The 15,291-nt window shown below is 46.9% G+C and overlaps 1 protein-coding gene across 4 annotated transcripts in view; it reads right to left on the bottom strand.

The window, feature by feature from the left end:
* LOC138503307 (interferon alpha-inducible protein 27-like protein 2A) overlaps positions 1-15,291 on the bottom strand; it is a 119,888-nt gene that overhangs the window by 47,646 nt on the left and 56,951 nt on the right. For 2 of the 4 annotated variants that reach the window (XM_069622920.1, XM_069622921.1), the window contains exon 3: positions 3,653-3,718. The exons of the other annotated variants lie outside the window; for them this stretch is intronic. In XM_069622920.1, coding sequence (XP_069479021.1) covers positions 3,653-3,718 — 66 coding nt within the window. The remainder of the gene's footprint in view (positions 1-3,652; positions 3,719-15,291) is intronic. 4 annotated transcript variants of the gene reach the window in all.

Genomic DNA, 15,291 nt, shown 5'->3' on the forward strand with positions numbered 1-15,291 from the left:
TGACCACGAATGACTTCCAACTTGTATAGCATGCTCAACAAGTTTGCATATTTAAATTGTTGATATGTTATGCCTTTTGTACACGCGTGTGATGTTACTTATTGGTGTTATAATAAAAGAACTCTTTAAACTTAAAAATATCAATGTAGGTTTTCTTGCAAATCTGTCTGCTTAAATAATTTACTTTTAGTGCACTCTGAGATACAGGCATCCGCACGCCATGCCCGAGATGAGACTACAGCAGGGTAGGGGTCTGAAGTAGACCTTCCACTGAGACGTGAGGCAGTGGTCGTGCTAGTGTTAACGATGTCTTCCTTCGGCCCCTTTCCCGAGAGGGGTGCTTTAGTACGAGTATCCTTTTAGGAGCCGAAGAACAGGTTTGATCAAAAAAAGGGCTGATTTCCTACTGTGACTGCCCAAAATATACAGACTAATGATTTGCAATAAACAGTTCACCACTGTGCACCTAGACAGGTTTTTGGCTATGAGAAAATCAACTTCGTCTGCCATGCAAGCCCCTCGGAGAAATCATGACATGGGCCTCATCACGAGTTGGGCTGTAGCCCTTAAATGCGGTGGTAACGGTATTACAGCCACATTTAAGGACTGTCCCTATCACGAGTTGGGTGCTAAATGGGCTGTTTTACCTCCAGCCTTTCTCTGGAGTGAAAATCCCCTGTATTAGCCCGCATAATTAGCGCTGAAAATGCCCGATTGAATCCAATGGACCCAATGGGGAATGGGGATTTACCGTTAACACCCAACTCGTGATCTGGCGGTAATACAGCCGGACCTGTCGGTGCTAGGGCTATTACAGTCGGCGGTATTACAGCCGGGAATACAGCCCAACTCGTGATGAGGCCCATTGAATGGACTGCTTTTGCTTCATAAAACAGTTACATGTGTCGTTGTGCCTTTTTCGCATGCTTTATTTGCTCATGATGTAATTAGCTATGTAACATAACGGGTATGTTTGTAAAGCACACGTTCACCCCCATCCGGTTTTCTTGGCTCTTCAGAAAGATACATTACACATTTGTACCTGTTGGGCCGAGAATATATGTGATTGAGTGTCGAAAGTGAAGACTTGGTTAAATCCCTTCTCCCCTCTTAATGTCTGGCCCTCATTACGAGGTGGGCGCAAAGGGATTACCGGCACCGGTAATGACACTGGTGCCGGTAATCCCTTTGCACCCTATACCGAGTTCCCTTAGCGGGTCCCTCCCTTAACGCCTGGTTTTACCAGGCGTTATGGACGGGACCAGTTAAGGGAATCCGGGGTCAATAACGGTACCGCAATTTGCAGTACCGTTATTGCCGCCTTCACCCTTCCCAATGAGCCCTATGGGGGCTCAAATGGGAATGGGGAATGGCTCTGGTGTATGGGGAATTACCGGTTCCGCCGACCTCGGAATGGACCGGTAATTCCTCCCTTCACCAGACCGGAGTCGGACCGATTTTGGAGGCAGCCATGGCGCTAATAGCGCCATGGCTGCCTCCAAACTCGGAATGAGGCCTGTGTTATCCTGGAAAAATCACTTTACCGCACTGTGTCTTGTCTGCCACAATCAAGGCACTGAGTATCGGGAGGATAGCTCAAGGGCAACGCGCTCACCTTGAAAGCAAGGCGGCAGCAACACAGGTTCCATCCCAGGGTCCGCGCTTAGAAACCTCGGGGTATTAAGCGTGTGTTATAAATAACTAATTTAAAAAAAAAAAAAGTTTGAGTTTTGGTTGTATGAGCTGGCGTGCCAATTATGGATCTTTTGCCGGCTCAGCTCATGCGAGCCAAGCTAGGCCCTCTTACTCTGCAGGTATGCACATGCATTTGCGGGCTCTCCCGCCTCTGCACCCAATGGCAAACGTCAGGGTGGCTGAAACAAATAGTGTACTATGATGTGGATGTTCCTACTCGGAAGCGCAGAGAGTGGAAAAGACGCCTGGGCTCCTTAATGGAAGGAAACTGACACATCACAGAAAAGAACATGCATGAGCTATTGTTTCATGCCCATTAACAAAGACCATATCGCAGGCGTGTAAAATGACAATGGACAAGTTTGTGTAACATCTGTGCTTACTCTGAGATAGGAGTTACTTAATAATTGAGCATGTATGTTTCATAAACAGTCAGTGTGTGCTTTTGTTTTTGCAGCATCCTCAGTCACGTGTGACTTTCTGCTGTAAAAAGGCGTTAGGTCAAGTATATTTAGGAAAGGGACTTCGCAATGGTTTTGACAACAGAGCCTCTTTTAGGGTGGGCAATGCAGAGAGTGGAAGGTGGGTATTCACGGCGCTTCCCATAAGAAAGCTTTGTGCTACGATGTTAATGTTAAAGGATATTTGTACCGTGCACTGTCACCGGCGGAGTGGTCCCCTGGCGCTCTGGCGGATCTGAAAAGAAAAGGGGGTGGTGGAGTTGAGTTAGTGGGAACGAGCGGGATAATTGCAAGAGAGCAGTGATGTGCTGTTGGCAGCTTCAGTTCGGTTAACACTGTTCGCTGTGCTTGGTGTTTTTTTCCGGTGGGTAGCCGTCGTGTGCTGTTGTGTGAAGCTATGGGCGATCCACTTTTAAGGTAGACGAAATGATTAAGGCATTCAGACAAGAAGCGAGACCACAACCATGCTTTGACCACCCTGCGAAAAGGTGTCCTGTCGCACCTGCGCCTCCGCATCCAGTATGCGCACTGCAAATGTAAGAAAGAATACAGGCCATGTGTTTGTATTCAGAGGCCAGAATAAGAACTGGTCCAGAGCCACGTGCATCCCAGGTCACTATTGGGAGACTTGCTCTTTTTGCCAGTCAACAGAGTTAGTGGTTAGTTAAACATATCCAAAATACTCTTGAAGTCATTGCTACGTGTGTCCTATTCTACATCTGGGTTTCTCATTTTATTTAACTGCGTTTGATATAAAATGTCAAAATGTCATCCGATATTAGTCAGTGGCCCCACAATCCTCCACTCCAAATACTTCCAGAGGTACTTGGCTGGCGGAAGATGTGGCCACAATTTAAAGGTCTTCATCCTATCTCACCTCCTGCTTTACCGAAGCTGGACTACTGAATTACAGCAGTCCTCAGTTTATTCCACTGCCCCTGCACTGTCACCAATTTAGCCCTGCCATCTGCACGTGAGGCCTCCAGAAATCAACGCAATACAATATGCAAGATAAGGATGCTACAGCTGTGGCCTCCAGAACCGATGACATACTCTACACGTGCCCCCTTGAAAATAACACAATGCTCTAACTGTGCCCTGTAGCAGAGAACTCCAGAATTGAAAATTGATACCTCAAGATGAAGCCTCTGGAACTGAACAAAATACTTTATAAAAGGGCACCAGAACTGAAGGTATACTCCAGGTCAATATGACTCGGGGAACTTTTTTGTATAGTCACTATTAGACCCCCTCGACTTGATGCAACATAATAGTATTACAGTGTTGCACTGATGCTCCATGTCAGGTTTTCAGAACTCAGCACAGTAGTCCAGATGTTACCTCCAGAACTGGACACAAAAGTCTGGAAGAGGCCTGCAAAACACGCCAGGTGAGGCCTACAGAACTTTAATGCCCGCCATGGCTCCACTTAGTCCTTCTCTTCCAAGCAACTCTGTGAAAGGCTATTGTCTCCAAGAGTCCTTTCGATAACATACCTGCCCCGGCCACGATGTATGGAAGGGCAGCGATCAACCCGCAGTCGTCATCATCCTCTTTTGTAACTAAAATAGAAAATATGAAAGGATTATTGTATCCACTGAGAGTTTGCTGACTTTCTTTATTATTTGTATGTATCAAGAAATGGAATAAACACTTTAGAACACAAAGCCCAATAAAATAATCAGTGTCCCTTCCCAAATGAATTCTGAAATACACCCAGAAGCAGGACACTAGGCAATGGAGTTAGATTCCCAAAATCAGGAAGGATAAATTGGAATTCCATCTGCCCATTGGCTTTTGCTGCAGGGAATCCTCACTGGGCATACCCAATTGCCATAGCGCAAAACACAGGGCCCTTCCAGCCCAAATTCAATATGAAGAATCACGATTATGTATCAGAAACCTTGAAAAAGTACAGATATCTGATTCTATCTGGATTACCTACATTTGGCATACTGGGATGTTCACAGGAAACCGGGCCCAGTCTGGGGCAGCACTTCCTACCTTGCTCTCCAACCAAAGCCCATAAAAAGGTGACTTCTCTAATATCAGCATACGGGCTTGTGTCAGCAGTGATACAGAATACGGTTTTTGTTTCCAGAGAAGTGTGGATAGGTCTTGCCACCCTTCTTCGAAATAAAGTTTGTGAACATCACCCACTGCTCTGAGAGAGAGGAGAGGCCCAGTTTCTGGGCATCACGGGAGAAGGAATATGATTACATAGGCTCCAGAGGGAAAATTGCATAGGCTCCAGGAGCAACTTGATCGAAAAAATTGTATATTAATCCCAATTTTTTCGATGATCCTATTTGAATGTTCCAATGGTGGTGTTGTCAGAATGATGATGTTCACATGCTGTTATATATGTGAGAATTGATCTTTTTTGATGACTGCTATTTTTCTAATGAATAGAGCAAAACAACCACGGGAACAGCTCTGGGCAACCCTCCAGACCATCGTTTTTCAGCTTGACAAGCCATTACAGAAGGGGAAAGACCATATGCAAATCAGGCTTGGTCCCACCCCAGAAGGGGCAGTCCAGCCCGAGCCTCTAGGTAAAATCCCTTCTGCACAAGCATCCCCATTAAAATCCCTTCTGCACAAGCATCCCCATTAAAATCCCTTCAGCACACGCATCCCCAGACATGTTTCTGCCTTGTTTGGCGTCACCAGCGAGGAGCAGCTTGGGTCTCTGGGCTCAGCAGGCTCAGGACCCACACCTGGGCATACCCGTCCCACTTGGGGTGACTAAAGCAAAACCAAAGGTTGATGGCTGCAAGGTTTTGAATAAATCATAACCATGGGCACAGCTCTGGGCAACCCTTTAGACCATGGTTTTTCAGCCTATCAAGCAATTACAGAAGGGGAAAATATGCCTGCTGGGCCTCGAGACCCAAGCTACTCCACACTGATGACGCCCAACGAGGCCAAAACATGTCTGGGGGTGCTTGTGGTCTTCTGCAGAAGGGATGTGATCAAGCAGTTCGGGATGGACTACCACTTTCCTTTGGGGGTGGGACCAAGCCTGATTTGCATATGATCTTTCCCCTTTTGTAATGGCTTGTCAGGCGAAGAACGATGGTCTACTCTAGAGGTTGCCCAGTGCAATTGCCAGAGGTTTAAGATTAATTCTTAACATTCCAGCCATCACCTCTTTGTTTTACGTTTTTCTAACAAATTGCATGTTTATATAGGGGGAGGAGGTTTGTGCATTGGGCGCAAATGCGTTATCTGGGACAGGAAGAAAGAACTTTCAGAGGAAGAGCTGGCAGGGGTAGGAGCACATGAATACTTCGAATGCACTTCCACCCACTGCACACCCATAGCTATTGCAATAGCAGTGAGTTGACCCGCCCACTACCCACCGAGTCCCGCCCCCAAAACACCCCCCCCTTGCCCCCCATGGATGGTGTCTTCATTATATTACAAATCATCTGCGCTTGATTGGCACAGATTGCGGACCTTCATCTCTTTCAGCAGTACCTTCAAATCCCTCACCCCCTTTCTGACGTCCTCAGCACTCATACCTCATTTCTGCCATCCGCTACTCCAGTCTCAGTGTCCTGCAGCCCATCACTGCCCTCCCTAAGGCTTTCGCTCTACCCTTTTCATTTGCTGTCACAATCTTTGTTCTCCCCAATCTTATCAATATCTCTGGTCCAGCCTGCCCCACTATCGCACCTCGTTGGGGGAACAGAGGAAAAGGATTTACAACATATAAATGAAAGATCTAGAGATTGCGGTTTCTTGTTCTCAAATCAACAAATTGTCTCCTTGTCATGAAAATGAGTGTTCATGCTGAGAGGTTTGTGGCCATGTGGGAACAGAGAGAGGAACATGCAGAAGCTCGCTGTCCCTCTGGAGAGTCACGTTCTATGGTTGGATGAGAGTCACCATATGCAATCTATGTGCCCTTGTTCATCACATGCACTGGTGTGACTGGCTGCTGCATGGATGGCCACAGGCAGAGTAGTTTCCTCGCACACTACGTAGACCAGCGGTATCACCACGGACGGAATACCCTTTCTACACATCTTGGGGAATGACTGAGAACCATCTGGGCTTTCCATAGTAAAATCCATGTCATGCTGGGATCTCTGTGTAGTCCCCAGGTCGCGGCTGCACCTACTCATCCTTTCATCAGAGGTCAATTGCTGCTAATTTTATAACTCTGTTTTGCTGCGCATCAAAACTGTGAAGTAGCTTTACATAAAATGCTAATGTTCTATCTTTTAACCTCAGACAGCATTTGTCTCTTCGGCCCCTTATGCCCACCCATCCCTCCTTCTTGCAGGGAGACAGACAGGTGATTTCCCACCGAGCAGAAACTAACATGAGAATGCTTTAAATACGAGCACACGAAAACTGGGAAAGCATAAGGTAGTTCTCTACTCAACCCAACGTGACCAGGACACACAGGCTGACACCACAAAGACAAGTGGTTGCTGCCCCTAAGCAGGGGTCTGCACCCTGAGTCTCACCAGATGTCGTGGACTATGACTCCCATGGTATGCAGTGAAGTTATTGAATAGAAAACAACGAATGGATTTTTAAATGAACCCAAAACATAAAATAATAAAATCTTTTTAAACTATACATATGTGGTTGGGAATTGGAATAGTAGTTTTTGGAGTGGTGAATTTGTTTTTTTTAGATGTTTTTTCTTCATTCAAAATTCATTCTTTGTTTTATCATTGGATGAAATCACATGTAACCGACACCCATGTTCCCTCGCTATTGGCTATGCTGGCTAGTGCTGATGATAGTTGTAGTCCAAAACATCTGGAAAGCTAGAGATTGCATACCCCTTCCCTAAGCAAACATGTCAATGTACACTACATGTGATCACCATTTCTTGATGATTTACTCAATTAAGATACTTGCTCTAGCTACATTTTAACTTAAAGCACTGGCAAAACCAATAGTTTTGAAAAGACATGCATTAGTCATCGTAATCGCATTTCTGATGATTGTATCTGCTTACCTGCATTTGCTGTGCATATAGTCTGACATCTAGTGGTAATAGCGGTGTATTCCATCTTTCTTTCGAAGATCGAAAGTGACATTGACATGGGCATGACTGTAACACGATCCCTAACGTGATGTGTAGTGTACCCAAAATCCCTTACTTGTCAAGGTCCCACTGTTTTTTTTTTCACCTTGAGGGAGCCTTATAGTGTGCATGAGCGAGTACAGAAGAGAGAAGGTGTCAAAACTCTATGTTCCTTCTACTCCAAGAGGGGAGGAAGGGTGGGCGCATATGAATCTAAGCAGATACAATCATCAGAAATGTGATTACGTTGAGTAATGTCTGTCTCTGATGCTTGTGGATCTGCTTATAATCACATGCTGTGCATAGACTAGTGAGCAGTACCCACAGATGGTGGTGGGATGTGTGAAGGAACAGTAGAAAAGAGATGTCTTAGCACTGTTTGTCCCACCTGAGTATCAGACCTAGAGTGTGTATCTAGGCAGTAGTGTTGTGTGAAGGTGTGTACAGAACTTTAGGTTGCTGCTTTGCAAATGGAATCATGCAATGAATACTGTGGTAGATCCGGTGCCCAGAGTAGAGTGAGGCACGAAGGGTAGATCTCTCTTGGCAAGAGTGTAACACAGTGGGGTGCAGTTTATGATCCACTTGGAAATAGCTGATTTAGAAACAGGGTCCCCTTCTCTACCAGCTGCCACTGATACGAAGAACTGGTTTCTTTTTCTTAGTGGCTTTGTCTTCTGCAGATAGTAAACTACCCCTCTTCTCACATTCAGTGTGTGGAGGATTCTTTCTGCCACGTTAGTGGGGTATTGGAAAAAGGTGGGTAGTTCTATCGACTGGTTTACATGGAACTTAAAGAGATAAATTTGGGCGCAAAGTGTGGGTGTGTGCGCAAAACCACTGCGTCTTTGTGAATCGTGATGAATGGGTCCTGAACTCAAAGGGCCTGCAGTTCACTAACTCTCCTTATAGAGGTGATCGCCACCAGGAAGATGGTCTTGTAGATGAGTGCCTTAAAGCTAGCCTTGTGCAAAGGTTCAATTGGAGGTTCCATTAGCCTGGCAAGAACCACATTCAGGTCCAAACCGGGAGCTGGGTTGGAGATAAGGGGATAAAGTCTCTTTACCCCCTCCATAAACGCTTTAATTATAGGAATTTTCCACCACAAAGTCCTGCTCTAAGATGTGGTGTACCCCAAAAGCAAAGCTAAGTGGACTTTCAGATAATTTAAAACCAGTCCTGAATCTAACAGGTGAGTTAGGTATATGACGATATCTTTAGGTGAACAAGGATGCCCTTGCTATTACACCAGATAACAAAGCACTTCCACTTGCTGGGGTAGCAATGCCTGGTGTTAGAATTCCATGCCTCTCTGGGTATGTCCATGCATCTCTGAGGGAGTTGAAGGTGCCCGAACTCTATGACTTCAGGAGCCAGGCTGCTAAATTGAGTGTTTGGGGACATGGATGTAGTGTCTCCATCTGATCTTGAGACAGCATGTTGTAGGGCATGGCAGCTTCCTGGGAGGGGAGACTGACATTGCCCTCAGATGGGAGAACCTAGGCTGATGGGCCCACATAGGGGCCACCAGTATCATTGTGACTGGTTCCTGGAGCATCTTATGCACTATTCTGCTGACAAGGGGGATCAGGGGAAAAGCGTAGACACATTTCCTGGATCAAATTATCCAGAGACCGTTCCCCTTGGAGCGGTTCTGTGGGTATCGGGAGGTGTAATCTGGTCATTGGGTGTTTCCCAGAGTGGCGAATAAGTCGATCTCTGGGGAGCCCCATTCTGCAAAGACATTGAGTAAAATGTCCTATTGTAGCCGCCACTTGTGCTCTATGGGTAGGGGGAAGTCTCTGTTGAGTACGTCTGCCAGAAGATTGAGTTCCCCTGGAACATGTTGTGAGAGAAGGAACATGTTGTGTTTGAGTACCCACTTCCTGATGTTCCGAGGGTATCAGGTAATATTATCTCAATATATATGGTCGCGGTAAATAATATCGCCGGGAAAAAGTCATGGTGATATTATTTGGGTGACCATATATATGGGGACAGGGGCAGCAGGGGTTGCGGGGGTGTCCCCCGCTCCCCATGAAGAAAAAAAAAAGGTTTGGGGGTTGCAGGGGTGTCCCCCGCATGTTCCATGTAATAATGTCCCCACAAAAAACTGTCATTTTGCGGCGATTTTTTTGCATGGCGATATTTTTGCGGGGACATTATTACATGGAACCGTTCTGAGACAGTTTGGACAGCCCTAAAGAATGAGTGCCCCCTTGTTTGTTTAAGTAGTACATGGCAGTGGTCCTGTCCGTGAGGACTAGAACCGTCTTCCATTGGAGGTGTGTCTGGAAAGCTTTCAGGGCTTTGAACCCTGCTAGCAGTTTCAACATGTTAATGTGATTGGATGCTACTGCTGGAGACCACACGCTGTGCGCCATCTGTTGAAGGAGGTGAGCCCCCTCACCCTGTCAGAGATGCGTCTGTGGTGAGAGTGGCTTCTACTGAGACGGTGGTGAAAGTTTTCCCCTTCAGAAGGTTTTCCCTTGACCACTATTGCAGACACTGAATGAGGGCTGCCGAGACAACCACTAGATCGTCCCACTGGCCGCTGGCCTGACACCATTGGCTCGAGAGCGACTCTTGTATGGGGCGCATGCACAAACGAACATGAGGAACTAGGTAGATGCAGGAAGTCATCATCCCCATCAGTCGCATGGCTTTGCGTACGGTCACCTGGTGACTAGCTATATAGTGAGGGATCTGGAACAGCATGTTTTGCACCCTCTTGTTGAAGGGGAAGACGAGCCCGTCTTCTGCCCCCAGGAACTGTTTTGGTGTGGCTGGATGTTAAGCTGGATTTCTTCTCATTCATGGGGAACCCTAGGTTGAAGAGGAGATCCACCGCCCTCTGGGTATTTGTCTGGCATGTTGAGTATGAATCCCATGTTGTGAGCCTGTCGTCGAGATAGGGATAGACTGGGATGTACAGCCTGTGCAGGTGTACCGCCACTACCGCCAGTACCTTTGTGAGCACCCTTGGGGCTGAGGCAATGCCGAAGGGGAGAACCTTGAACTGATAGTGGGTGTCCTCTATCATAAACCTGAGGTACTTTCTGTGCGCTAGCAACAATGAAATATGAAAGTATGCATCTTTAATGTCCAATGTGGCCATGTAGTCCCCCTGCTGCAGCAGTGGGATTACTTCCTGGAGTGTTCTCATCCTGAACCTTTGAGGTTTGACATACTTGTTAGCAGGGCACAAGTCTGAAACAGGGTGCATGGTGAGATCCTTTTTGGGTACAAGGAAATACACTGAATAGATACCCTTGTTTACCTGGAGAATGGGGACGACTTCGATGGCGCCCTTTTCCAGCAGGACCTGACCTTCTTTCAGCAGGATGCACAGGTGTTCTGGTGACAGGCGTATGGTTCATGATGGGTGGTAGCAAGGTGGTCGGAAAAACTCGATAGAATAGCCATGGACAAGAGACTTTAGTACCCATAGATCTGAAGTGATCCCCTCCTATGTGAGGATGAACGAAGACACGTTAACCCCGACTGGGGAATCATGGGAGGGGACCCATACCGGCGAGTCACTTTGAGGTGGAGGCCGGGGAGCCTCTGGGAGTAGAGTTTCTGCCTCTAACCTTGCCCCTATGAGAACCTCTTTGCTGGTACTGGAAGTTACCAGAGGAGCCTTGACCGGAGGACCAGGGGGTAACCCCTGAGCCGTATTCACCTTGGGGTGAGCGGGAGAAGGATAGGCCACAAAAGGACCAGCGTGCGTTAGAGCCTCCACACTGGTGAAAGGGTTTAGCCATTATCTGGCTAAGTGACTTAGAGTCTCGTGCTCTTTCTTTGCCGTCTCTAGGGCAACATCAACCACTTTCCCAAAAAGGTTGGATTCCTCCAATGATTTATTAATTAGAGAGGCTTGAGTCTTGGGTTTGAGCTCAGACTTTTTTTAACCAGGCATGTGGCTTAAGTAGAGTTTCCTGGGCGAGGGTGCGTCCAGTGGTTTCGGTTAAGTGCAGCGTGTTCTTCAGCATATTCTGGGTCACTTGTCTGCCTTCAGCCACGACCGCCAGCAGGTGTGATCGGGTGGGATCTGGGACTTCCTGAAGACCATCCCGTACTAGGCCCCACTGAACATCACTGTAGCTTGCCAGGAGCGTGGTGTTATTGGTGATGCTTGTGGAGTAGGCCGCCGAGGCGGTGACCCGCTTACCCAGGGCGAAATGTTTTTTGCAGTCCTTGTCCCGATGTGTTCTGCTGAGGATAGTGGTAACCCTGCCCTTTTGTGAGTGGTCGTTATGACCAAGGAGTCCGGTGTGACATGACCCCTGTTGTAGAGGGGGTGCGAGGGAGCCGGGTAGAATACTTTCTCCACCTGGGGTTCACTGCCCGTGTAGGAGACAGGAATAGCAAAGAGAAGGGGCCAGGCACCTTTTAATAGAATTTAGTATAGGGATGGCTTGGCTAACCAGAGTCTTTTCTTTGAGGATGTTCTCCACGAAGTCCGAGTCTGGAGCGGCCTGGTGTGTACCAATTTTAAAATAATCAGCTGCTCTCTTTAAAAGGGAGTTGAATAGCATCTGGCTGTCAACTGGTGATGAATCTCTTTGCGAAGGAGTAGTAGGGGGATCTAGACAGATGACATCCGAGTCAGTAATAGGTGGCGGTGTATGCCACGAGTCCTGGTACTCTGCCTGATCCCTGGGTTTTGATAGACTGGGTTTCAATCATAGAGGATAAGAAACCTCCAGGGTCGGGTCCTCTGGGACATCCCCAAAAATATCCTCTTGGTGTCCCTCTGCTTCCTCCAATGAGGGGAACTGGGCACAAGGGGAGGGGAATCGGTAAATTAACTCAGCCATCTTTGCCATACACTGTTCAAACCTCTCCCGAGTCCATTCTGAGGAGGCTGAAAGGTCAGGAGGAGGGAAGGGCAGCCTTGAAGGGGATACATTTCCATGTAAGACCTTAGAAAGAGACTCAGGGGCCTCAGAATAGTCCATTAGGGGAGACGGGGTGCCTTTGTACTCCCTGGCTGCCAAAAGGATGTCCAAAAGATTCTCGCAAAGCTTTGGCGGCTGTATTGAGGGTTTCAGCGCCTGAAGGTGCTACTGCGGTCAGTGACACCACTGAGTCCTTCGGCGCTCGAGCGCCCTTGGACGGCGGGTCGACAACAGCAGACTTTTTAAGAGTATTGCCCTTTCCAGAAGGGGTTTTATGCCCATTCGCATGCCGCTGCTGCGGTTCCATGGAGGACGTCGAACCATGAGGTTCGGAAGGTACCGTTGAAATCTTCGGTGGACCTGCGGGTGTTGAAGGCTTCTTCGACGACCCACTTGGAGAGGCCTTAGGGGTTGTGTGCTTAAGTACACGGGGTGTGTGGGTGTCCTTGTCGCTGGGGTGTGACACTCCCACAACAGCACCGGTGGCCTGTCTACCGGGACTGGGTGATGGGCACATGGGAGCGCATAGGCCCAAAACGGAGCCATGGCTGCCGACTGATTCCTCGCTGTCTGATGTGCCAGCTGGGGGAAAGGTTTTCGGCCTGCATAGCTTAGGTTGCCCACCGCATAGTCCGCCTGTCTTTCAGCGTTTTTGGCGCGAAAGAGTTTAGACCTTGCACAAGCACTTGTTGTGGTCACGAGGAAGACACCTATTGCAAAAAAGAAAAAAACAATATGCCATTTTCAAGTCCAGAGGAAGACAGACATCAGCTCTTGTGGAACTAGATGACTATTCTGTGGAAAGAAAAAAGGAAAATTCACTAACTGAGAGTGGAGGAGCTTGTTTAACGTTTTACTCCTCTTGAATACCTTTAGTTGACCAACACTTGAAATATGACATAGTTGTGACAAAGAATTTAATATACTTTCAGTTCACAGTTGACATACATTGATACAAACGTTTTTGATATGCTACATGAACTTAAAAGTGGCTATTTTTCTATATGAATATTTGCACATGTATGCTTTGCACTCCTTGCACAATATAGCAAGATAACGTTTTTTATATATAGGTTATAAAATTGTCTTAAGAATCATGAATTGTTTATGAGAAATTCTGAAGTATTTATATTTTGCTTTCTGAAGAACATTTAAAAAATATATATTCTAAAATAAAGAACACAGACTTTATTATGAATTAATGTTGAACACTGGCCCCATCGCATTTTTTCATTATTGTCTGAAGCGCTTACTATCTACTAATTAGAATAAATGTTCCATGAGGCATCACTCTTTGTGGTTTTCTAATAGTTACTTCCCTGATGCCCATGATGAAGGGGACACCCATCTTTTTGTTTTGTTAATAGCAACTAGACACGGCAATGTCAATAATATCGAGGATTGGCAATTTGCAGAGTATACTGAAAATTCTCAAGAGTCTATACATTATCAGTGTAGATTTGCAGAGATGGAATTCGCTGCCTCGTCGTCTCCCGGCGGACCACCGTCAGACCACTTCACACTCCACTTAACCACTCCGCGTTCCGTGGTATTCTGAGCGTTTGTGTACTCAGAGAAGTCGGACACACCTCCAGCTATAGAAACTGTAGAAATCCTTCTTCCACCGTCAGACCACTTCACACTCCACTTAACCGCTCCACGTTCCTTGGTATTCTGAGCTTTTGTGTACTCAGAGAAGTCGGACACACCTCCAGCTATAGAAACTGTAGAAATCCTTCTTCCACCGTCAGACCACTTCACACTCCACTTAACCGCTCCACGTTCCGTGGTATTCTGAGCTTTTGTGTACTCGGAGAAGTCGGACACACCTCCAGCAATAGAAACTGTAGAAATCCTTCTTCCACCGTCAGACCACTTCACACTCCACTTAACCGCTCCACGTTCCGTGGTATTCTGAGCTTTTGTTTACTCTGAGAAGTCGGACACACCTCCAGCAATAGAAACTGTAGAAATCCTTCTTCCACCGTCAGACCACTTCACACTCCACTTAACTGTCTATACGAAAGCCAAAACAGTTGGCTTTGCCAGTGCTTGTATTAAACTTACTTGTGGTGCAGCCAGAACCTTTCCTCCTCTGTTCCTTTGCTCAGCAAAAGCTCTCCCGAGTCGGAGCAGCTCTTGACATGAAAAGGGGCTCTTTCTATTTCAAAGGAGAACCTTTTCTATTGTGGGGGTCCATAATGAATACGTTTTAGTCTCCGAGAAAGACGAACACGAGCTAACATGTTACATGCAGAGTGCAAAAGTGCTTACCACGGAGAAATGCCAGCAGCTGCAAGACCTGTCGAGGTTGAAGTCAGGTGCTGAAGCTATACCAGTTTGTTAAAGCTACATTCATCTATGAAAGTAATATCACTGATTTGCTAAGTCTTGCTCGGTAGCACATTTCATGTAAAAACAGTAGTCTGTTGTATGGGGGCGCAGTTGCTTACTGTAGAATGTCAAGGACTTGTGCAGTATTTTGGTGCTGCCTACAGCCCAATATGATACACTTGCACCAGTGACGTATTAAGGCCCATGGGGCCCAGGCCCTCACCTTTCGGGGGGAGAACATGACTCCTGAACTGGCTACAGCCTGTTGCTGCTTTGCTTTATCATTAAGCAGTGCAGGCAGGCAACAAGGTGGGACACTGGTGTATGTTTTCTGTGCTTCATGACCCACACATCCTTTCTCTCCCTCTCTTTCCTTCTTTCTCCCTTTCCTTCTTTCTTTACCCCTCTTGTTCTATCTTTCTTTTTTCGTTCTTTCTTTATTTCGTTCTCCCTTTCCTTCTTTCTTTCTCCCTTTCCTTCCTCCCTCTCTCTTTCCTTACCCTATCTTTGTCTTTCTCCCCCTCTCTCATTCTCCCACTATCTGTTTCCCTCTTTCTTTCTCCCTATCTTTCTTTCTCTTTCTCCCTCAGAATCACTGGTGCATCAGACACTTAGTACAGGTGGGGGGGGGGGGCAAAAGGGACTACTGCCCCTTTCTGTAGCCCCGTACAGATGTTTGCACTTTTCAGCTGCCGACTGTACTTAATGAGACTGCACGTGCTGTCAAGGCTGCAGGAGATAAAAGTCTTTTAAGGCATGTATGTGAACTGCACTACTGCCAATGCAGTGACTTTAAGCAGTGTCAGGAATCCACCGACCTGCAATGTTCAATTCTTTAAAGTTA

Source organism: Ambystoma mexicanum, chromosome 11 (genome assembly GCF_040938575.1).
Source record: "Ambystoma mexicanum isolate Mex_15411 chromosome 11, UKY_AmexF1_1, whole genome shotgun sequence".
In the NCBI taxonomy this organism is placed as follows: Eukaryota; Metazoa; Chordata; class Amphibia; order Caudata; family Ambystomatidae; genus Ambystoma; species Ambystoma mexicanum.